The 25,036-nt window shown below is 45.0% G+C and overlaps 1 protein-coding gene across 7 annotated transcripts in view; it reads right to left on the reverse strand.

The window, feature by feature from the left end:
- Window positions 1-25,036, reverse strand: part of LOC118770690 (filamin-C-like) — a 76,325-nt gene that overhangs the window by 49,882 nt on the left and 1,407 nt on the right. For 6 of the 7 annotated variants that reach the window (XM_036518451.1, XM_036518454.1, XM_036518449.1 and 3 more), the window contains exons 2-3: window positions 5,365-5,613; window positions 170-267 (exon numbers count right to left, since the gene is read on the reverse strand). In XM_036518451.1, coding sequence (XP_036374344.1) covers window positions 170-267; window positions 5,365-5,613 — 347 coding nt within the window. Of the gene's footprint in view, window positions 1-169; window positions 268-531; window positions 561-5,364; window positions 5,614-25,036 lie in introns of those variants that run through there. The other variant, XM_036518453.1, reaches the window with a different exon arrangement.

Raw genomic sequence — 25,036 nt, forward strand, 5'->3', positions numbered from 1 at the left:
TCCCTGCCCTTCCCCCTTCCCGACGCCCCGCCCCCGACTCCACCCCCAACCTGCAGCTAGAGGTTCAGTTCTAGGAAACTTTTGTATAGCTATACTCAAATCTGCTTCTTGTTCTAGGGTCAAGACAGTGCGCATTGGGTGAATGTGGACAGAGATCAGGCGACCTTACCTGCGGCACACCCAGCCAGTCATCAGCCTGCTGCATGGCCTCCCTGGCATTCTCCACAGGCTGGTTGGGGTCCCAAGTCTCCCAATCAGGGCACAGACCTACAGAGTAGAGGAGTCAGAGGAACTGACTGAATAAAGATAACCGAATGTGTCATTCCAGGTTACAGATACAAACTGCACAAACCACAGGTCCCTCCATGAACAGACCATGTTCACAGACCACAGTTCATACATATGATCTGTTTCCCCAGTAATACACTAAACACACACATGGCCTGTGTTCCCTGCTAACATGTTAAACATATATAAGATTGCTATCGCCCACTAACATGCTAATTACATATAATGATCTGTGATTCCTACTGCATGCTAAACACATATGCGCTCTAAGTTCCAGACTTCCCCTCATGCAGAAACAGCCTCAGATACTCCAGCCAGCCTAACTGTGTGTCATAACCTTACATGCCCCATCAGGCACAGATTAACTCTGCTCTCTTGCACCGGATACCTTTCTGGGTTGTGTTACCTCAGGGTGTGATCGAAAGCAAAGCGCCAGGGCGTCAGAGCGGTATTGTGTGTCCACCAGAGCCGGCCCTAACTAATTTGGTGCCCTAGGCAAGATTTTAGCTGGTGCCCCTTGCATTGCAGCCAATTCCACCACCACGGTTAATTGTGGTTTTAAACTATTCTTTATGGTCAGAACATGACAAACATTTGCCAAACAGCGGAACATTTCACAAATCTGAGGTAGGACATTCAAGACAATTATAAAGACAAAATCTTTTTTCAACATCAAAATATGCATGAGTAAAATTAAGTAAAATCCTTTTTCAGTCCTTTGTCCTCAACAAAATAAATATCTTAACAGAAAAATTGTGCTGCAGTGTGATACAGCACACATGTAAGATGGCTCAGACTGCAAAGTTTAAAAGTGTTTTAAAGTCCATAAATAAAACAATAAATAGACAAAGAAATCTTAATTCTGGTCAGCATGCCAAACCCTTTGTACAGATGGTTTGAAACATTTTGTAAGTGTTTTAGCTGACAATGTAAACAAAATAAATAGACAAAAGAAAAATCTCAGCTGTGGTCAGTATCTTCTGTACAAGTTTTAAACAAGCAAAGCCATTACCGTACAAGTTATGGGCAAGAAAGACAAGTCTGTCTACCGTCTCAGGTTTTAAAGCAGCCCTGTGACAGCTGATAAGCTTCTTGAATCCTTCATTTTTGACAGTGCTAATGGGAAGCATGTCTTTTGCAATGCAATATGCAATTGCATTTGTCGCAAGGCATGGTGCTGGAAAACGTTGATACGATCGTTTGCTGCTAGGTAGTCGCACTGGGTACTGGTCCGGTGCTTGTTGAGGGTCCACTAACGACACTCGTTTGGGACTGTAATTTCTTACTTTCTGCATGTTCTAATGGGTGATATTGTTTCAGCTGATGAAACAGGTTTGTGGTGTTGCCTGTCTTTGATGGCACGTGTCTTTGGCACAGTTTGCAGTGTACACTGCTCTGTTTTTTGTCGGATTGTAAATAGCCAAAATATCTCCAAACTACTGAAGTTGAATGACCTTTCTGGTCGATGATGTCTTCATCCTTTGAGCTGGTCATGGGCACTGCTTTTTCTTCGGTGTCACTCATTTCGCTTATTTTGCTTATTCCACTCCAACTACAAGCCTGTCAGCCACTGCGTCTGTAAACAATACCACATGCTGGCCTGAATTTATACCCCTCACTGTGCAACCTAACTTGCGCAATGCATACCTTTATTCCTGTGACATGATTGGCAGTTCGTGATTCATTCCTGTGCATGCTATCTAATCACACATTTGTTATATTTCTATCAAGGAAAATTATATTACGATAATTATTGTTATTGTTTTATCGCCCAGCCCTACGTTACAACTATTAATTAAAAAAGGGGCCTGAAAAGGAAAAGCATTTTAATTGACTATTACAAGCAGGGCCAACGTTGGCCAACTAGACTAAGATGTCAATAAAAATGTAGCCTATGCCTGGTTTCTTGAGGCAGACAGTGGATGGTTTGTGCAGCACACGAACGTGTGAAGAAAAAGTGTATTTCTCAAAATTATGTTGTAGGTTATTCCCCAAACACCTGAATTGTCTTTCCAACTTTCCCTAATGAATTTAAGGTGGGAGTAAATGATGTTAACTCTAGCTATTTATTAAATTAGCGAACGTTACTATCGCCCAAAGTAAGCTAGTAACACTCTGCTCCAACAATAACTATTATGCAACAGATAACTATTCATTCATCACATAACCTCTGTCTGCTTCCCGTTTTTCCTCCTCTTCTCTTCTTCTTTTTCTTCCCTGGGCACCAGAGGGCTTTGGTCTTTTTGACATATATATACAGTATATTTGAATTAAGCTATTGATGTTAATCGTATCACGTTTCACGGTCAGTGTCACCCGCTAGTTCAAATAACTCGCCCATCCCGCACAATCAGGTAAGTCTAACTAAGAGCGGGGGGGTAGGGGACCGCCCAGAAAATAAGCTATGTAGTTACGTTGTTGTGGGCTTTTTTGTAATATTTCGAAATAACAGTATTAATATGATATTAGTAAAAAATAGTCAAAGTTTTTTCTTCCCTCATTTGGGGTGCCGCTATGGATAGACGGCGTCCATAGCATTCGCCTATACCACCTATGCCAAGGGCCGGCTCTGGTATCCACCACTGGGTTACTTAAAAAGAGGGACCTCAGCCATGATGGGGGGAGAGCCACAGGGGGCGCACACAAAAAGCTCTTATTTCATTGTGTGAGGGAAGAAACTTGGACTGGGAGCGTGCAGTCCTCAGAGGACTGAGGATAACGGAATGCGTGGTGTGTGAGGGTTTTATTGAGAGACTGGCTGGCACATTCACCGTGGGGTGTCACACAGCCCACCCCCCCACAACACGAACATACGGGAGCAGAGATGGCTCTCACGCCGTGATGTGACGTGCGCTGTATTTATCACTACTATTATTAAAACAGTCATTAAACGGAGAGACGGCATTAAATACAGAGGCAAAGCACTGCCCTGTATGGTCATGTCTTTCGCCTGCTGCCTGGAACTGTTTAGCGTCAGGCCCTTCAGTCTTGTAAACACAGTTAAATAGTGCTTCTCTCTCCTGGCTGGCTTGCCGGCACATAAGGTGAGCAAAGAAGTAATAAGCTTGGAGACAACTGGCCCATTGTGGCTTTATTTACTGTGGCACCTTTGATTGTTTTGAAACCACTTCACAATTTCCTCTTGGGGGGGCAGAAACACAAACACACATGCGCACACACACACACACTCACACACACACACACACACAGACTCACACACATACACACAAACACAAATCATACTCACACAAGCTCACACTCACACACACACACACACACTCAAAAACAAAACAGACACAATTACATTACACGAACATATATACAAACACACACAATCATCCTCACACTACGCACTTTCTCGCACACAGCACACACAACCAAAAGCACACAAACATATGTGTTCACAGACACACACATATACACACACATATCTACACAGAGCCCTTCAGTTCCAGGTACTAAACTATTTTCAAATATACTCAAACACAGAAACTAAAGAGGGCCTTTCGTACAGTTAAACTCATACAAGTCTTTGAACAGTATGTAAAAGTGGCTACTGCTAATTGTTTGCCTAATTAGCAAGCATGTCACGATATGTGCATTAGCGACATTTAAAATATGAAATTATTTTCAGTAAAATGATTCGATCTCTGTCAACCATCGTGGAAAGAACTGGAATTGCTGAGGTTGGAAGTTACAAGTGAGGGTTTGCGTTGTGTAGCATGCCACCCACAACAAAGTTTTCTCGATTGTTTCATACTGTACTTATATTATGTAATTACAGACCACACTGGCCCTTGTAATTCTATCACTTATGAGAAAACAGTAGGCTCTGTTGTGACTTCCATAATTACAGTATTGCACAGTAGCCTACAATTACGAGATGAACATCCTCCATAGACTCTCACTGACCCATAGACAACTCTGTCTTGTCTCTCTTTCCCCCAGATCTCTGTTAGAGAACTCCACTCTGTGTCTCTCCCCCACTATGATCAAAATGAATCCTGTGCAAATTTGGGGTGTGTGAGAGAGAAGCTAAAAAAGAAAGCCAGACCTGGGACTGAGGCTATGGCTCAGCCCCCCGAGGGCTTCACTCGATCTGGGGCAGCTGTCAGGGAAGTCCCCAGGCCGGGGCCCCTCCAACCCCGGGGCCTCCCATCGGTGCTGACAACATAATCTCTCTGCGTGTCTAATGTTTAGATGTCAGTGCCCTCTGGTCTCCCCTGTCTCCTACGATCAGGGTTATAATGAGGGGGAGGCTAATTTGGGTTATTTGAGGTTAAAGCAAGCCAGCAGTTCCCATCATATCGGACATGACCTTCCCATTCTTTCAGATGAGTGAGCCAGCTCCCTGCTGCATGGCTGGAGTTATGAATTGGGGCATTAGATATTGTTCATTCATTTATTTTGCCATTCATTCACGCTTCCCCCTCCAGGTTTCTTTCCTCCCGCCCCTCTCTACCAGCACCCCCTAAACCCCACCCCTTCACCAGCAGGACAGACAAATGCAGCCTATATACCATGCAAATGCTCCTCCTCCCTAAATGTTTGACTGATGTACAGTGCCATCCCTGCAGGGAGATTAATAATGTAATGGAAGGTGAGGGGAAACCAGCCTCCTGCAACATATTTTCCCAGAGTGAGTAATTGACACTATTATTTCACACAGCCTGTGGTGCACTGAATCACTTGTGGGGCTTTTCATCTGTCACGTTCTGTAGTCTGCTTTTCAATTGCTTGCTGTGCGTTTTGTAAGTATTTTGTATATATGTATTGCAGTGTGTCCACTGCTGTGTCAGATAAACCCAATGGCCACAGTTCTGATTAGCCTGGAAACTGCTCTGACTGTTGCCCTAGGAGACCACACAAGCTTAGACAGGTGACTCACCCCAAGGATTGCTGTCACGACCTGTCACAGGCTCACAATTTAGTGTCAGTGCCAATTAATGACAGCAACAGCAGCCAGGGCTCCTGGCTTTACCAGCAAGAGCAGGTTCTGCACCAAGCTGGTCCCAGTTCACCCTATGACTGCAATACAGCTGGAGGCAGGATTAGCGCCGGACAAGCTGCACTTACCTGGGGCACAGTTGTCCACCAGGGCACCCAGGGCCTTGCCATCCCTCCAGTCCCGGTGGAAGTTGTTGATAGGCAGCTGGGGCACCTTGTTCTGGATCCAGCCCAGCAGCCTCTGCTTGGGTGTCAGCTTCTTGGCGTCCTCGTCATCCTCGTCCTCCCACATGGGCATGGAGATGGAGTAGTGCAGGATCAGCGTCCATATCAGGCCCAGGATCAGCTTTAGGTTCCCGTCGACAATGGCCTTAGAGTCTGTTTGTGGAGAGGGGAGACATGCCTGATGACCGTGGGCACTTGGTCTGCTTTCACTGGTTATTACTGTACTGATCGGTGCCTGCTCAGATATGGTCTGATGTTGTCTGTGTGCGCTGCTGTTCATGTGACCTTATTACATGCACTCATGTACCACTGCATTGTAATCTGCACTAGATAAGAGAAATTTCCTGATGATGAAGAGTTAATTTGAAGCTAAATGATCACAGTCCTGTTGTTACATAGTTGCCTATGACTGTAATCTATGCATTTAATATCCCTGGCCATAGAGAGAAAGAACAGCTACATTATAGTATTATCTGAAAAAAGCATTTTACAATTTTTCAATATTACATGAGTCTAAGAGAATCAGTTATAACTCCACCAATCACATATTTCATATCCTGTGGATGCCCCTTTGTACTGCAGTACATCAGGTCTTTGCTTGGCAGGCACCATAACCCAAGGCAGCATTCAGACTTAATGTTTTACCCATTCGTCAGTGGTGGAAAACCCCGACTTCAGAAAGTAAAAGTCCTGCCACGTATTTGTTCCACCCATGCACTACACCAGCTGAATTTAAGCACAACTCAATTAATGACACAACTCTTCAGCCAGGCACAGGAGCTAATTAGTGATATCACCTTGTTTAGTGAATGGCTAGAATAAATACATGGTAGGACTTTTACTTTCTGAAGCCAGGGTTTTCCACCTTTGCCATTCGTACAAGTGAATATTTGCACAGAGTAGGTCTACCTAAGGGAAATGAACGTGCTACCTTTCAGACCTATATTACAAATCCAGCTCCTTAAAAGCTACCCCATGCAACACCACCCCAGTTATAAGACCAGCTTCAGTCCCCCAGAAGTTCTCTTATGCAACATTTGCAGAGTGTGGAGCTCTTGCAAGTCCCCAGGACTCATGATCGTTGGTTGAACCTGTTCTGGAGGGAATTCAGCTTAGGTAGCTACAACAACCATGTGAATTATCTGATTCCCTCCATCTCCACACTCTCAACTTGTGTGAAGTGGCAGTGTGTACTCTGTGTGTGCAAAATGCTCTGCCTCTGATAAGACAGGAATAGCTTCAAATCAGTTGTGTTGTCCAGCCCAAAAGCATTGCTACATGTGATGATGAATTCTCTAATGCACAAATACATACATAAGAATACATGTGGCATTTAAGCCCCAATATTCCACTGTCAGCTAGAACACTATAACGACAAGCACACACTCAATATGACTAAATACTGTACTTTACTGCTGCAGTAACATTTCAAGTGCAGATCTGAACCCATCATAGTCAGGTCAGGAAATCAAGAGCCCAGCTCATGGTAACATCCATGCTGATTGCCCCCCTTCCCGCCCTCCTCCCCCAATAGAGATATGACCCAAACCCACTAAGTCATCAGATCGCAGACACACAGGGCAGGAAAACAATCCACATTAGTGCAATAACAATCCCAGGAATAATGAGCCATCTCCACAGCCACCGTCTCCTGGCCTAGCAACAGCAACCACATCTGTTTTTGCTCTGAGATAATCCCCCCACCTCCCCAGCTGGGATCTGGGGGTCAGGCACACAGAAAGAGCAGCTACAATTTGTTACACCAATGTGTCCATGGTCAAAGCATAGTCTGTCAAAACAGCATGCAGCAGCAGTACTGTTTCTTCAGTGTCTATATCATATCCTGTATTTATACATGAAACAGTAACAGAAAAGGACAGCACCACACCTCTGATGAAGGAGATGCAATTTTACTCAGTCTGTGAAGGAGAAGAGAAATAAGAGGATACAAATGGGAATCTACACCAAGGTGCTGGGGAAACTTCACTGTGTCTGTCAGACCGAACCAGACCGTTTATTGTACAGGCAGAGATCATAATGCACCAATCAACTGCTGGATGAGACAGCAGCCCCAGTGGAGCTTTAGTGCTCTACTAAAGTTCACGAGAAAAAAAAAAAGTAGCTGTGGCACATAGTCTGTCCAACAGATGGACACCGAACACAAATAATATTACTGCTATCTTTTTCTTAAAGAAAAAATTGCTGTTTCTTTTAACAAAAAGATAACAATAATTGTAGTATTAGCATACAATACAAGTGTACAGTCACAAAATAAAAAAATGTGTGAGTGTGAGAGTGTGTTTGTGTCGTCTGGGAATATCAGATGTCTAGCATGGGAAAAAAATGAGAAAAGAAAAACAAACAGTAGACAGCAGGCTGGGAGTGGGAAGTGCACTTTGAAAGGGACAAATTCCAACCCAAGGCACACGCATTTATACCCACCAACAGAGGGGACAACAAGTCACTTGTGCTTGTGTTCCCCTGCTAAAAAACATCTGAAGGACTTTCCTTCAGCATCAGATATTAGATGTCTCCTTCATCCAGCAGCACATCGCCGCACAACAACCTAGGAGAGAGTTTCTGTTCTGGAGAGAGACGCTTCCCAGAAAGATATAAATGATTTAGTGGCGCTCACCACCCTCAGAGGCAAGTGCCAAGACTGAGGCACAGAGCAAACATAATATCTTAGCTCCTCTTGCAGATATCTCCTCTTGCTGTGTGCAAAAACCTGCCTTTAATGTCCAAGGCTGTCCCCTAACTCTTTTCTGAGTTCTGCTCTTTCTCTCACTGTTTTCTCACACACCTCTCTCTTCCTTTCCTTCTCTCTCTCTTTCTCTCTCCATCTCTCTCTCTAGCTTGATGAGTGTGACACAGATTTCTGGTCCATAAAGTCCTGTTCTCAGAGGTCCCCACATTACGCATTTTTTCCAGGATGAGGGGGGTGGTAATCAATGTTTCCAGAGACAATGTGGCTATTCTGCCCGCAGTCATTGTTCGAGCCAGTGGGTGTCAGAGCAGAACAGCCTTTGGGCCTCGCAGCGGTTCCTCTCTGCAAAGAGGCTTGCTGTTTGTTTGGTTGCCTGGGGAAACATGAACCTGTAGCCCCATGTCTCCAACAAACACAGACTGCAACATTTCTCTGTAAAACTACGGGGGATGGGTTCTTCAGTCAAGCCCATGGCTCCAATCCAGTCTCTGATCTTGCCCTCTTTTCCTCAGCAAAGTTTTAACCAAGACAGACAAGCATGGCATTTAGACAGCAGTTTCACTTTGTCTGCCATGACCTGACTGTCTAATAAAGGGCGACCTTTTACTACACTCATGTTAAGTTTTTGAATTTTTCTGGAGACAAGCAGCATCAGCAAGGCTGATGAAAAACACACAGAACTCATATACAGTGGGGGGTGACACAGAGGACCAGAGTCAGGCATCACTGGGACAGTCTAAGAAAAGGCTGTGTACAACACTGAAGAAGCACACATCTAACAGCTGAGATCTTCAACTGCTGCAAGAAAGAGAGCACATGACAAACATTTAACTGCTTAGACATTCTGAGGAAGATATTCAGTTCAGCAAGACCTACAAAAGCAGAAATGAACCCATCCTCTGACCTTTAGAAAACGTCTAACTTCATACACACCCCTGGGACCTTGTCCTGGGGGTCCTTAAGGCTGCCACCCAGGAGAGAGTCTGTGTGGTAACACATCACACATGTCTATGTATTGTGAAACCAGAATGATCAGGGTCAGCCAACATGTCATCAGAAAGCCCTCAGCTACAAATTTCAGATTGCAGATATTGGTTCGTACTATCTATACAGCCCAAATCATGAACCTTTCAAAGGAGGTTTACTCTGCATTTTGTTCCTTGGTCCACTGCTGTCTTTTTTCTGCTGTAGGTCCAAACCCATCCAGGGTTTACAAGTATCTGTGAAACACCAGTGGCTCAGATTTCCCTATGGAAACCTTATGTTTATGTACACGTGTTATGTACTATATCAGACCAATGCTGAGAGAATGTTGTCAGTTATCAGTTGTAAGTTACAATAAAAACAGAAAATGCTTCATCGAAGGAACCTGCATCCTGTTATCTGTGCCTACATTCTCCAGGGGAACACTGATGCCAATGCCCGTGGTATCCAAATCATCTACTTCCTGTCCTATGTCCTGCCTGTCCTTATCGCTCTGTGGTTTCTCCAGAAGATAATTTCCTCTCTCTGCTGTGACTCTCTCCCATTGTTCCAGAGAAAGTCCTGGAGTTTTAAGGGCCATGCGGACTGGACAGGCAGGAAAAGGGGATTCCATGACTGCATCTCTCCAAAAGCTCGGCAGCCTCCCGTAGACTGGACTTGCGCCACCAAAGGCTCACATTTTCCACAGGATTTCTCAAACACAATGGAAGCGTGTGACAACTAGAACACGAGCCCCTGCAGAGGGACCTGTACAGCATGCAAAGCACTCAAACAAGGGCATTGCTGTTTCTACTACACACAGACAGACACACACAGATATCAAAAATTTATTACAGGGATTTGTAATGAGCTACATCAAAAAGCAACTGCATACTATACTGCAAATATGCAGAGAATGCTGACCCAGGTATTCTCACACTGAACAAATCCAGGACTCTTCAGAAATAAAGCAGTTTGGCCAGCAGCCATACCACCCTTTAGTCTACCCCTGGTCCGCAGCTGAAGCTAAACAGGGCTTGTCTTAGATAGGAGATCTCCATAATAATCAGATTACTGTCCAAAGCAGTACATGTGAACGAGCAGGGGGCAATTTTCTCTTTGGACAGAGTATAAAAAAAATCTATGGTGCAGTCTAGTGATGGGACACTGTGTTGCTGGAGGCACTGTCTCATAGATGAGATCCTTAACCCATGTGGTGTTCTGGAAAAACTCCCATTATAGTCATCTAATCTTCCCCCAGTGTCACTGACAAAATAAATTCCTCCCTCTCCATGGCCAATAATCTGTTATGGGCATTCTGGCGCAAAATGGCTGCCGTGCATCACATCAGTGGAGGTTGAAACAAGTCATCCCCCCTCTGTAAAGTACAGTGAGATCCGTAAAAGGCCCCACATAAAAGCAATTATTATTAATAGTAGTGGTAGGAGTACTTGTTGTACAGACACAGAGAGTCACAGCTCCAGTCTAAGAGCCCAGTCAGAACTGACTCAGAGACAGCCAAGGCTGTGCTCTTAGCACACTCTGTAAAGTACAGGTCTCTCCCACTCTCCATCTTCTTGCCCCACTGTGATTCAATTTGTTTCATGGGCTTAGGGTCTGGCAGCACTCCAGTCCCACTGAATGGGGTGCGCAGAGGATACTGCGCTGCAGTTATCACTGTCCACACCAGCCATGAGTCTAACCACATTGCATCTAAAGTGTCCCCCCTACTTATACAGAGAGAGAGGGCAAAGCCAGAACATGTCAATTCATGCTCCAGTGATACTCCACACCACTGCCATTTGTAAGAGATCCTTTCAGCATTTTCAGTCATGCAACAGCTGTGCAGTCCCCCTGAGGTCACAAGAAGGGGGGAGGGAGCAGGGCTGAAATGCGGCGGCCAAAACAGTGTTTCGCTGACAGACAGAGAAATCACAAAAATCTGTTTTTCTTAATGAGTGAGTACAGCTGACGATGGACGGATGGGAAGAGCATTCCACTGCGGCACCATGATGAAAATGGTGTCATGTCAGGATGGAACTGTGGATCAGGCCAAAAAGCAGGCGATATGGTACAGAAGCAAGATCACAGCGTCTCTGTGGTGGCGCGTTTTTAGTTAAAGTGGTGGCAACGCTCACCCCATCTGCAGGAGTCATCTTATGCCACCCTCTGACAATCTCTCACCCTACCAAATTCCTTTCCAGTCCTCACGTGTTGAAGGACCAACTCCACCAGTTTCCTTGTAAAAGCTGCATTTTTACATGGAATTGGGAAACAGTCCTGACATTACAACCACCTAACGTGGGCAGGTGACAGACCACCTGACAAACCTCCAAACAAGAACAAATAAAGTTCACGATGGCTTCAATGTCACTGGTATATGCTGGTGCATGAGTTTGGCAGTGTGACCCAGGATGACTGGACCACAGAATGGGGGGGAGGATCTCCTAGCCAGCTGGTCCCCCCATACCCCCATTCCACAAGCACCACACAACAGGATGTGGACAAGACCACAGTGGTTAGGCAAACACTGGGACTGTAACCAAAGGACTGTAGTTATCATAATTCAACGATATAGGGTGGATCGGACTTTCTTACAGCTCTTTAAATAGCCACCCCCGGTTATTTTCAGCATGCCACCTGCAGCCTGTAACCTCTAAAGGTTGGCTGACTACAGAGGACACAGCAAACCCACATGCATTTACAGTATTAAACCATGCAATATGCACGCACTGTCATACCCCAGACAAACTGGCTGATGTTCATTACCTTCGTTACAATTTCTGTCTCAGAAGAGCAGAGGCTAATTGACCCTGAATGCAGTTATTGTTGCACAACATTCCAGAAATTTTAGTCCTGGAAGAGCAGGGTTTTATGAAAGCTGAGGAGTGAATTACACAGGCAAGGCACATCTGTAGGAGATTACCCTTTCACTGTAACCAACTGACACACAACGAGTCCCTAGTGGCATTGCAATTGGTTTTGTATAAGTAATATAGTTTCTTTTGTATCAATTTGGAAAGTGATAGCATGGAAATAGTTACCCAAGATGTTTTCAAACAATTCAGTTACCTTGGTTCTTTGCACTCAGTGAAAAAACAGGAAGTATCTATTGTTCTATTGACTTTGAGAAAAAACATTCTATGGACCTTGAGAAAAAATATTCTCTAGAGGGAATAATATTTTTTCTCTCTAGAGAGAAAAAATACCTTTTTTACAAGACAGACACCTAAGACCAGGCACCTAATGTCATACATCACATCCATATAGTGCAATATAAACTTTCATTTAAGGTAAACTATCTATAAAACAGTGAAATAGTCCTGTCAGGAAGTTAGAAAGACTTGAGGAATGACCTCTTTTCACCAACGAGCCAAAAGTCCAAGACGGCATCACAAAGTATTTCTGGGAAAGAGCAAACAGGACACTTTGGAAACCAGCACAAAGAACATTGGGAACACAATGGGAAAGTGTCCTTTCTTTGAGCAAAAAGCCAAGAAAACCTCAAGTTCATTTCTGGAGAGGCACATTTAGTGGTGGTGATTGAGGAAAAGAAGGTCGGCTGAATTGCTTTGGCCCAGGAGAGAGACATTCACAGAAGCAATATCGGTGCTGCAGGGACACAGCAATCTGTCGTGATTGGATTTGTTTTGTGGAAGCTTTGTCCCAAGGTGGCAGAAAGAACAGAGGACTCCTCTCGTGACATTGTGGCTTCAGCTGCTATGTGGTTGTTTTTCGAAGTAAAGCCAACGACACTGGACCTGACGGATGCAGACAGCCACAACAGTCTGTCTCACGCCACTCCTACCTCCCTCCTTGCCTCAATCCCTGGTCCCCACGACTCCCCCAGCTCAGAGACCTGGGACACAGAGGGCTTTGTCCAGGCCCATCGCTGCAGTGTGAGTCTGTTCCAGAGGTCTGGTACAAAGACCCCAGTACTGGGAGCAGAGAGGGATCGCCCAGTCACCCCCTCCTAACCCCTGCATGGCTCAGGTCGTTACAGGGGACCAGACAGATTCGATCCTTCAAACTACCAATAACAAACTGCACACATGGCCAAACCCCTGTGTCATGTACCACTGTGTCTGATCTGTGCCAGAAGCCGGTGGAGTTAAAATTCACAAGAATAAGACATTTCAGTATTTTTTCCTATTGGTTACCCACTCACTTGTCTGGAAGCATTAGCAAGATCTGCGGTTTTAACCCAGAGCTAATGCACTAGCCTCCTGGTTGTGCATGGCCAAAGCCGATGTTGTCAGCTCTGTCAGTGGGGTTTCGCAGGCACTGCTGCTTTAGAGCAAATGACTCACCTGTATTCCACTGAGGGTCTCACTGAAAAGGCCATCTGTCGAGCCATTCACAAAGCCACTCACTACAGCAGGGGTAGACAACCCTGGGCATGACGGGCTGGAGATGTTCCTGGTTTATGTTCAATTCAAGCTCTTAATAAATGGGACATTTATCAACAATAGATCACAAATCAGAGGCATTTCTGGTGCTCCACGCTAAAAATGTCTAAGTCTGTGGTGATGAATGTTTTTACGGCTGGTCGGCTACCCCTGTGTTACCATTACCATGTTTATAGGCCAGTTCTACCAGGCTGTTTTCTGTTGGAGCATAGCTGGCAGCCTTGCGCCCCACAGATACATGAGCTGACAGATGAGGAGACAGATGGATGGGCACATGTGCTTGTTGTCTTCTGTAGAGTTTAGTAGAGTGGCAGAACTGGGGAGGTGAGGCATTTTGGCAGGAACAAATATACACTGTAAAGATGGGTGAGAATTTTTCTACATCTTTGCATCATTCTTAACCTAGAGGAAACAAGCATATCCAATCACAAAGCAACAGGCATATCTAATCGCAAAGCAGCTCCACTGTCTGTCACGAGTGCTGGTGTTGAAACCTTACCGGCGCTGGGAAATATCCTGACAATGTTGTCTGTCATTTCCCTCAGCTAATGATGGAAAAAACAGTGTTTAACTTCCCCCACTCAGAAATAAGAGCTCTCAAGGGGAATACTGTGTCATTTCTGAGATGTGAAGTAAGGCCACAGTGCCAGAGAAAAGTGGGGGCAGGGGTGGGAGGGGTTGTCAGGGAAGGAGGGTACGGTGATCCAAATCTGCCAGCTAAAGGGCTGGAAAAGGTTGCACTGCCAATGACATCATCACTGGGCTTCTGACAAGCAGCTGCTTCCAGCAGTGAAAAAAGCACCTCTCTCTAAACCCTGGCAGTCTTCTCTCCCATGCTCCTATGACTGTGCTGACCCAAAACCACTGCAGGGCAGTCACCCATGCTGTCTAGACCATGTCAGCCTAATCCACAGCTTTCTCTTTCTGCCCACGTTGTTCTACACACTTACCCTAAGCCACAGGTGCCTCACCGTACCCAAATGGCACATACCAAAACCTCTGCAGCCCTCTTGCCCACACAACCACAACTGCACCTCCCACAAACTAGCATTTTCCTCTCATCCAAACTGTCTCTCTCTGTTGCTGCGGCATTGACAATCAAACCCCACCACCTGCACCCTATCAGTCTGAGACCAACCTCAAAAACTGTGCGACTGCCAAGATGACAGTTTTTCAGCATGTTTCTGAGTCTAGGTCCAAGTCATTTGTCCACCCAAAAAACTGTGGTACAGGGATGTCATTGTGTTTTTGCCTAGCAGGAGCCTAGCACATGTATCCACGGTGGACTCCACATACCATGAAGCCTGTTTATTTCAGCATTTAAAACACTGACTTTACTCATTTGGTAGAATATCTTCCGCAAAGGCACCATGTAATGTCCTAACTGGGATGTGACCACTCCTCCATGACTCTGCTGAGAGGAGAAACCAACAGGCTGTAGCCAAACAGCTCTGGACAGGATGGAGGTGTTGGGTGAGATCCATACTTGAGTTCAAGATGGCTATGCCAATTTCATGTCCATTGTACAATAAGCTTAGGTTGCTGTACCTAAAGACATTTCCCTTTGCACAGAGGTTCAGATGCTCTCCTGCCACCAACTAACAGAGCAGACCCCCACAGTAACAAGACTGAAACAGCCTAGCCCACACTTGCTCCTTATGTTCAGCTCCACACTGTGGAGGACAGGTATATTCTGTCAGAATCCTGTGTGTATATGTGTGTATCCAGGCTGATGTGCATGCCTGTCACTGTTCTCTTGGACACATCCACGCCATGAGACCCCTTGTCTTCTCAGTGCACCACCAAAGCACCACCCGCCCTCTGCAATCGCATTGCCGCAAAGATGTAAGGACATCTTAGGAATGTGGCACGTTGGGTCTTGGGCGAACGGTCGCAAGTGGCTCCGCTGGGAGAGAGCAGGGTGCAAACGAACTAGCAAGAGGAAATTGAACCGCACCACTTTGCGGGGAAGCAACACCTCCCACAGAGATGTCACATCTGCCCCCCCAGTGGACTTGGCCTTCAACCCCTGCCGCCACACTCAGCAAGGCGCTGCGACATTCCTCTGTTGTGACGATCCTTCCCTTTCCCCACCACTGGCCCTTGAAGAATGACGACCTGGCATGTCCTTTCCTGGCCTCTCCCAGTCCTCCATTCAAAGTAACAGCCCAGAGCTGAATCTGCACTAGACCTCATTGTACAAAGTTCAAGGTGTTTTACATTTAGCTGTGTTTTCAAAACCCAGCTGGCGATACATGAGAGAGAAAGCCTATCAACATTCAAGATTTGATTTTCAACACTTCATTCATTAAACAGTTACGTCATATATTTTCCACATAGCTTAACAACCCGGCCCCTTCATGTAACAGTAAGCTGTCAATCAGTTCTGAGGGAACCAGAGATAAGCTCTGGGTGTCTCCAAGGAGAAAGGTGTTTGTTTGTAATTGCTTGTGCAGGTGCGTGAGATTAAGAGAACACTGGACCAACGAGAGGGGAGTGGCATAAAAGGTGAGATATAGTGTGAGAGCTGATATTAAAACTTTTCCTACAGGGGGGGACAGCTGACCTTAGCAGCACCCGAACCTTCCATTGGACATCATGCTCCTCATCAGGAACACATGCAGCCTTCCAGGCAAAATGTTATCCCTTTCCACAGCAGGGGGCACCAAATTAGTGCTGTGAATGAATCTGTCACAATCATCAAACAAGTGCCTAGATGAATCATGAGACTATAATTCTGCCATTCAAATACAAACAACATTTCCTGGTGTAACCCCACTTAGGCCGCTCTGCCTGCAGAGCGCAGTTCATACGCAATTAGCATACCTATAAACTGGGCCTGTGAATGAAGTGGCCTGTACATTCAAAATTGTGCAGTACAGTTTGGCTCTCTAGGTGTGTGTGAGAGGTCTAAGGTCCTAGCACTGAGGTGGTGAAGTCGCTATCTCTGGTGTGAGTGTCCATAACAATAAAACAAAATAAAACACACAAACACACAAAAAAAATAAGAGCCCCCACCCTGAATAACACCCCTCAACTGGAATGCTCAGGGAAAACACCAGTCAACACTCTTAATAGGGAAACAAACACAAACAAGTAGATTCTCAATTAATTGTATTAAGAATAATTAAAACAATTCAGTCATACATGTACGTTGCACCGTGCATTCCTTTGGAGGTTTGTGGAGTTTGAGAATGCCTGCTTACTGTCCCAACCACGGAGCGTCCTTGGCCGCGATGTCTCAAGGTGGCACATGCACAAGGTGGAGATCCTTTGGCACAGCAATCCTTCGGTACCAGTCCCGATGGATTCAAAGGCTCGTACCTCCTGAATGACGTGGCTCGGCCTTGCCACCACGCCTCAACTGGACTTTCCAGGAGTCTCGTGCAGCAAACAGATGTGTAGCAATGGCTAAACTTAGTCACTTTCCTTTGGTACGACAATATAGCAGCACCAATTTTCTTCTCATCAGCTCCCGAAGGCCGGGGCCACACCAGTTGCGTCATGTGTGTGTGACGGTTACATCGCTGAACTGCTGCGGCTCACATGCGTGTGTTTGTCCACACCGCCAGCGTTGCTGCTGCGGCGCTGCTACTGCCAGCCCTACCTTTCTACATTGAGTTTGCCTTTGATAATGGCCATCAATAACAGAATGTTTGATTTAATTTCATTATAAATTTGATTTATATTTAGTTTAGACAGAATTTGAACTGGATACAGGAAGTGTTGAGTTAAAAAAATATATATTTTTTTCATGTCTGTGACATATTCTGCAGATATAGACATTGAAACTAAAGGTGTAATGTTGGTGGTATGATGTCAGTATGACTATCAACAGATCATTTTCACTGTCTACAGTGGTGATTCTAAACTTTTTTGACTGGGGTGGCCCAAGTGGAGCACTGATTCATTCAAGGGTGGCATGAGGATAATGTAACATCCACAATAACAGAAATAGGCGCATAACAAATATTATAATGCCCCCCATACACTAAAAGCACTGCAAGATGTGAAATTAGCACACCATGTTCTCACATCATCTTTTTTTTATTTGAAGAAATTCAAATACATATTAACAAACACATGCCAACTCAATAATGAAAAGATCCTACTCCTACAAGGCTTTTTTTTACATTAATGATTTATATTTAACTAGCTACCTGCCTGGTGAGCTTTGTGGCTCATTACCAAGCTAGCTGATGTTAGCTAGCTAGTTAAATAATGTTAGCAAGCTAGCTACCTTGCTAGAGGGGCAGATAGCTAGATAGCTAGCTAGATAACTTTGCTTGCTAGCAAGAGCAATAGTGTTGTAAACTAATTCACATACTAACAACCAATTACACATATAGAACTGCTGTTTCTTGGCTATATCAAAACGTGTACTTAAATTTTTGAAGTCAGCCCCAACTTCTGCGCTGATTTGAACCACCGAGTACTTCAAGAAAAGTCCCGTCTTCGACCTCGTTGATGGCCAATCATAGACTAAGATTTTTGAGTGGCAAACCAGGATGGCCCATGCCCCCCGAAGCCCCCCCTCTGGCCCCGCCCCTAACTGTCTGTTTTTGCTGAAAACCGCGCGTGTCACACAGAAAAAATAGGTGACACGCCGAATCTCTAGATGAGGCGTCGATGCAGCGAGGCTCGAGCCGCGCTACTCAAACGGGCTGTGTAGCTGTTCTAATCTGTTAACATGGGCGCCGAAATGAAAATTGAGACGTTCCGCGACTGTCATGCACACGCGACGCAACTGGTCTGGGCCCGGCCTAACACCAACTCTCTAACATCAGCCCTCCCTCAAATCTCCAAAAAAAAAAAAAACCAAATACAGTTTTACTTTTTCCCTAAATCAAAAACCCACACCCCCTGAATGTCCATTGGAATAACAATAAAATATGTAAATCCTTATACTCTAACTGGACAGACAATTTAAAATTAAAATACCATGACCTTATTTCCCCCTGTTTCTAAGAAACACAGCAAGTTCATGACTTGAAAGGCTGAAAGGCTTCTAGTATTTTTCCACGCTGCATAGTAAACCTTACATTAAATTAAAATCAGTTTCTTTTACTCCAAAAATAAAGCAATCACATTGTCCCCTGCATGTACACACCATTATATCCCAGAGGCCCTACACTGGTAAAAGTCCATAAACTAGTAGAGCACTTGTAGGTTTGAAATGAAAGCTGGGGATGGAGGTTGACCTGTCTGGAATGAATCAATTCAGGCCATACGTCTACCTTCACACTGGCACTGTTGCATCTGTAGGAAGTAAGGGATAGACATATATCTGTATCAACTGTGAAAGCACAGGAAGTTATGGCTTTAGATCATGAAGAGGGGTCCAGTCATTTTTTCATATTTTATACAAAAAGTCATTGTGCTTTTGCTATTGTTGCACAACGTTAGACAAGGACTGTCTAATGATGTTAAATGATTACTATACCGTAAAACACTGGGAAACATGGTCATTTTCATTTTATATTAGTGACACATGCATATATAGTTATCTCATATCTCAGATCATTTAGCTATCATAGGACTACTAGTGTAATCAACGTCTTAAAATAATCAAAGTAGATGTTGAAGACATATCCATGTATAATGGCCAGCTCATTAGAATCGACTTATTAGTATCACACTGGGCAAACTCTTATGAGCCTTAATAACAGAAAAGACACCCTGTGGATACTGGTTAAAATTTCTTATGGTTAAAATTTCCATGTCAAGCTGTATTTGGGAGGTGAAGGAAAAACAGAATTTGAAATAAAAAAGGGAGCTGAAGGAAGGAGCTGTGACCCTCCCCCTCACAGATCAGCATCTGGGGTCTGCACTCTGTCTTTCTCAGAGCACCGATAAACATCTGCTGACCTTACATGACCCCCGCCAGTGTCAGAGCCAGTAACTTTTTAATTCAGATCGTCATTCAGACTGTTAAATGCACAAGGGAGCTTCTCTCCTCTCCAGTGCCTCTGCCACATAAATCAATTGGTACAAGAAGCCGCAATCGCCCTAGGCAGGCGGCAGCATCATCGAAACGTGAACTGGACCCTGAGCATGTTGACTCGAAACTGTCCCTGACAGGGAAAGCCACAGAAAACACGGAAAACATGAGAAAGGCTAACGCTAATGGGGGGTTTCCGCTCTAATCACGAGTTGATCCTCACCCGCTCGCGTCCAACATCCCCCAGAGATGGCCATGCTCAAACATTCCTCTGAGCTGACTGGCTCTGGCACATGGTAACAATTACAGACCCCGTTGTAAAAGGGAGAGAGAGAGAAAGAGCAAGAGAAAGAGGGATTTAGAGAATGTGTCCTCAGAGCCCAGTAAAGAGAGTGAAGCTGAAATACACTGGTTGGAGCATTTGTTTTTCGAGAATGAGCAGCACTCTAACCCTGCTGATGTCACACATCAAGAAGTCCCCACTTGGGAGGGGTCATGCTGTTAACACTTGGTTGCCCTCAATTTGCGCTTTTGAGTGGGATGTCTGATTGGTTATCACTGTGTAGATCACACATGCTTCTGAAAAGGTCAAATTCAGCAACTGTGATTGGACCATGCCATAGAAATACCATCCTGTCACAGGTTCCTAAAGCCCTGGAGCTATTCAACAAATTCATTCATCGTGTAACAGGCCAAACAGAATTAGGCCTAGGGTAACCCGTTTCAGACAACGAAGTAAGCATCCCATAATACAGATTCATCTGCTGGGTCAGCTATATTGAGACACCTTTGGTTTCCTAGAGGTTTCTCCATCACCCCAAAAAAGAAAGGTACATTTTCACTCCATATAAAGATACAGCTAAAATGGCACATATTTTTCCTTGTCTCTGTCCCTTTCCCTCTGCTTTGAAAGCAGTAAAAGCATGGACAGAAATGATAACAGCAGGAAAAGAAGCACGATGTCCCGGAGCATTAGTTTATTAGAAATGCCTCGACTGTGAGGCCAGCGGACACCATGTGCGCGTAGTAAAGCAAGGCAGCCAACGGCGTGCTCTCCCAGCTCTGTTTCTCTCATTATCTCTGGGAGAGAGCAGAGATGCTCGCACAAGCAGGCTATTACTCAGCCCTCACTGGGGGCCAAGAGCCACATCACTGTGTCAGCAAGACCACACGGTGGTGAGAGGGGTCTCCCAGAAAGAGACCCCCCACCCCGGTTTGCCTCCGCGCTGCTTGGATTAAGCTGACTCAGCGGTGCCTTTTCAGCGGGAGTGGCTGTTCGACTGTGGACGGACAGCCCTAGTGTGCCGAGCTCTAACGGAATTCTGCCGACCTCCTCTATAGAGAGAGCTCACGCGCCCCACCCTGCCCTGACCCCACCCCCCCCCTCCCCCATGCCTCGTGTGGCTGCCTCTCTGGGCCGGTAGCTATTTCCAGAGCATTTTACTGGCGAGAGCCCCGGGGGGGCAGCTGTCCCATCATCAATCACCCACTTAGAGCCACAGGAGACACGTGCCTGTCAGCTGTCAGTCCGGAGGCTGACTGACCGGAACCCCCAAACACACACATAGTAACTAACATACTCAGTGACCCCACCCCAAACTCAGAAGCCCACCCCACCAGCCCTGCCCCAACTCAAACAGACTCTCCCAGAACAAAACAGAAGGCACTGTCAGAATAATGAGAGACTGTGTGTCTGTGTGTGTGGGGGGAGATAGAGAAACTTACAGACAGATGGCTGCGAGGGTGTGTTTGAGTGTGCAAGTGCATGTGTATTTCTGTGTACCTTGGGCTTGTGTCTCTTTGTGTTTTTTTGTCTGTATGTGTGAGCCAGTGTATGTGTGTGGGTGTGTGTGTGAATGTGTGACAGAGGAAGAGACAGAGGAAGAAAGTGAGAAAGGGAGACTGACAGAGAGAGAACATGGATATGAAAGGCCATACTTCCTGGAGGGAACTCTCCCCCCAGGGCAACAGGGTGAGAGCCACCTTGCTCCCATGACTTGCTTCCTGGCAGGACTGTATGGGGTGAGGAGTGGGGGGAGGGGTGACACCCGACACCCCAGCCCACATTGAGTAATCCGAAGCAGTTGCCCTTCTGGAAAGATCTGCCTCACAGACAAGGTCACCCACTGCAGAGGGTCCTTTAATCTCTGTCTGTTGGCCTGTTTTCTCACATTGCATGATGGGTACACTTACTGCAGGGGCATCAGCTGACCAATATTTGAAGACGTCATTGTGGCTACCAGGAAGTCCCTGCAAATCATCTGAGGCTAAAAGCATCTCACCTTCGGCTTCTTGTATTTTAAATAATATTAGTAAACACAGCCGCTAATAACAACAATAATACATTTTATTTACCTTGTGCTTTTCCAAAGTACTCAAAACACTTAAAATGCTAACTATTAATTAAAACCACCACTTGGCAGTGGCAACAACATGCATGCACACTACCTATATTTTTGTATTCATATTTATTTGTCTGAGATAATCAGCTGTTCTCAACTGTCCGCCTGCTTAAGAAAATAGCAAGGAATGAAACTGTATCGATAAGACTGTGCTGGTGTGTTTTTGTGCAAGGCCATGCATTTCAGAAAAAGGGGTGCTTTGGCCAGGGCAGCCATCTTCATGGGCTGGAAAACTTCCCAGCATGCACTATTAAACAGTGGTATTTAAGTTTCCGTTCTGCTCTGTTTAGTATTATGATTAAACTTTATGCTTATACCCCTTAATCTCTTTAATCTCAGTAGCAGGAGGTTGATGGAGGAATTAGAATGAAGCATTGACAGTTTAAAAAGGGATTAATTTGATATACCACGAAGGTTATTTCAAGTTAAATGCTGATGACAGCACCAGAGAGCACAGGTGAGCTTTTGTTGAATTGCACATTGAAACTCGAAAGTATTTCTTCACACAGACAGAATTACCAATTAATGAAATAACTTGTTAGAATGTGAAGTGGAGTCAAGACCTCTAGGATCCTTTCAGACCAAATTTAGTGTAATGACAACTTTGCTTTAAATTAAAGGTAAATGACAAGCTAAGATATACAGAACGGCCTGCTCTCTAAATGACATGTTCTTATGCTTCTATGGCCTTCGACTCCACTGACAGGAATAAGGGGGTGTGGCTCTACACACGGCTTCTCCGCAGACCAGCCCACTTCTCCTCCCCCTGTAGGTTTACCCCACCCTTCTCATTAGCATGGCCCTACAGAATTTCTAGTTATTCCAGTCGTCACCAGTGGGTTTTTGATTGAATGTCACAACTTACAGCAAGAGAGTCTTTGCTTTGACATTTCCCAGTGATCTCAGCAGCTCCTTGATTGTTAAACTTTCCACCACGCCACTTGGCCCTCACCTCTCAAAGAGGTAAAAACAGAACAAGAGAACAGAACAGAAAACAAGATGATTCAATGAGGAAAAAAGGAGCATCATGGCAGTTCAGCCAGGTAAACCCAGAGAATTGTGAGGTCAGATAAAAACCAGGACAAAAAGCACTGAGAGGATTCAACAATTCAGCAACTCATTACATTCTACCAAAATGCAGAGTAGCCCATTTATCACCTATTGTTGTATGTATGTACACAGAATGGTACACACTGTAAACAGTAAGACTATATTACAAAATGTGTGTCAAAGCCTGTTTCAGGTTTGGACATACTTGAAAGCTGCAAACATATTCATAAAAGGTAAAATGCTTCTGAATGAAGATGAGGCTGGGCAAATGGTGCTATTCTGTTAGCATCCTTCTCCAGCCTTTACGACCACACTATGAATCTGCAGTGTCTTCTCTAAACACAATTTGTTTGGGTCGTCTCAGGTTGTAAGTGTTCCAGAGTGACCAGTCGCATAATACAGGACCCACTGAACCCCGGCACCACAGGGTATAGTGGCGTCCTGCACCAGTGACAAAAAAAGGTAACCATGCTTTCCTATGACATCACTGCCTTTCCCATAACATCACTAACTGTGCCAGTAAGAACAAAACACTGCTAGCCACTCAGCATAGCCACAGGCTGCAGGGGAAAAGCAGGCTCCTGAGTGAATCGAAAAAGGAACACTGACGGCGGACCCCCTGCTGAGAATTATCCTCTCTCACATACTGGAGGGTCAGCATTGTAAAGAGCTGCATCAGCTCACAGGCCAGCTCTCACAACATTTTCATGACATGGCAGCAAACTCATCAGGTTGGTGCAATGTTGTGTAAATGTTTGGAAGGAGCATTTAATTGGCTGGCGCAGCGAGTGGCTGTGTGCTTCTCTGGTGGGCAAAAGCAAGCAAGAGGTGAATGATTCAGCACAGAAAGATAGCATGCCTTTCCACTGGTTGCAAAGCTGCACCATCTCTGACGTTAAAACAGCCACAGGTGAGAGGTGAGCTAATCTTGCAGGCCTTGGACCAGCAACCTGATACAGTTCTTTACACTTTTATGTAGCCAGAAAAACCAAGGCAGACACCCTCATCACAGCACAGGGACCGGAACAGATGCGAACTAACCTTTCACTGGAGTCTGAAAGTGCTGTGGACAATGCATGGTTGCGTTGCTATCAAGGCATGGAGGAGAGTCTTGTTTTACTGTAGACAGCTGGGATTTCTCCTGCTCATTTCTAACTGCTCAGGATCGCTGTACACCACCATCAGCATATGATCCTGTAGAGCTCTCCACTGCCACTGAATTAATGTTAGTGCTGTTTTTTCCCCCCAATGAACAGGCCTATACCTTGGAGTAAATGGAAAATAAGGCAAAGTCCCTATTAGAGTCTAGTTAATTACTCAAAATAGACTATGGAAGCAATGACATCAGGTCAGCCCACTTCCGTATCAGGAACAAAATCAGCTGATGATGAAGATGATGACAAAAATAATGATGATGATGACAAACATGATGATGATGGTGGTCATGGTGCTGACATTAACCTGCATTTATATACCATCCTGCATTCAAGGATCTGAATGCTGCCTTTTGATGTGTAAACCTGGATTTAGAGAGTGGCAAACCTGTAGTTCTGACACACCTGGCTGAAAAGTCTGACAACACTGTACATAACCAGAATCCGCTGCTCCACTGAACTCAGCATTTCAAAACCACCCCTACCTGTTCATTAAACTGTAAAATGTGACTTTACCTACCAATGAATGTAATCATATTATAGCTGTCTTTTAAAAATCTTGCATTCAGAATAAAAACTTCCTTTCAGGACAGCTGTCTGTCACTTACATTTCTGAGCATTACATCCACCACCCATATAGACCCCACGCTGGGTGCCAAAAAAGAAATAAAAAACTACATGCATGCGTCACAAAGTTCCCAATTACGTGTTGGTCATCCTCATGAAACAAGTTTTTACGTCAGTTACCAGCGACGTTTAGGTTAGACGCTGTTTAAATGTAGACCGTAATTGTCCGTGACAAATCAGCATGTAATGTAAAAAGTGGAGCTGGTCTGATTTAAAGTGCGCTGCGTATGAACAGGAACGCTGTCATTTTCGATCGAAAAGAATTAACCTTGAAATTGACCTACAGAGCATGTATCTGAAATCAATAATGCTACAGTATCAAA

This window comes from Megalops cyprinoides, chromosome 23, assembly GCF_013368585.1.
Source record: "Megalops cyprinoides isolate fMegCyp1 chromosome 23, fMegCyp1.pri, whole genome shotgun sequence".
Classification (NCBI taxonomy): Eukaryota; Metazoa; Chordata; class Actinopteri; order Elopiformes; family Megalopidae; genus Megalops; species Megalops cyprinoides.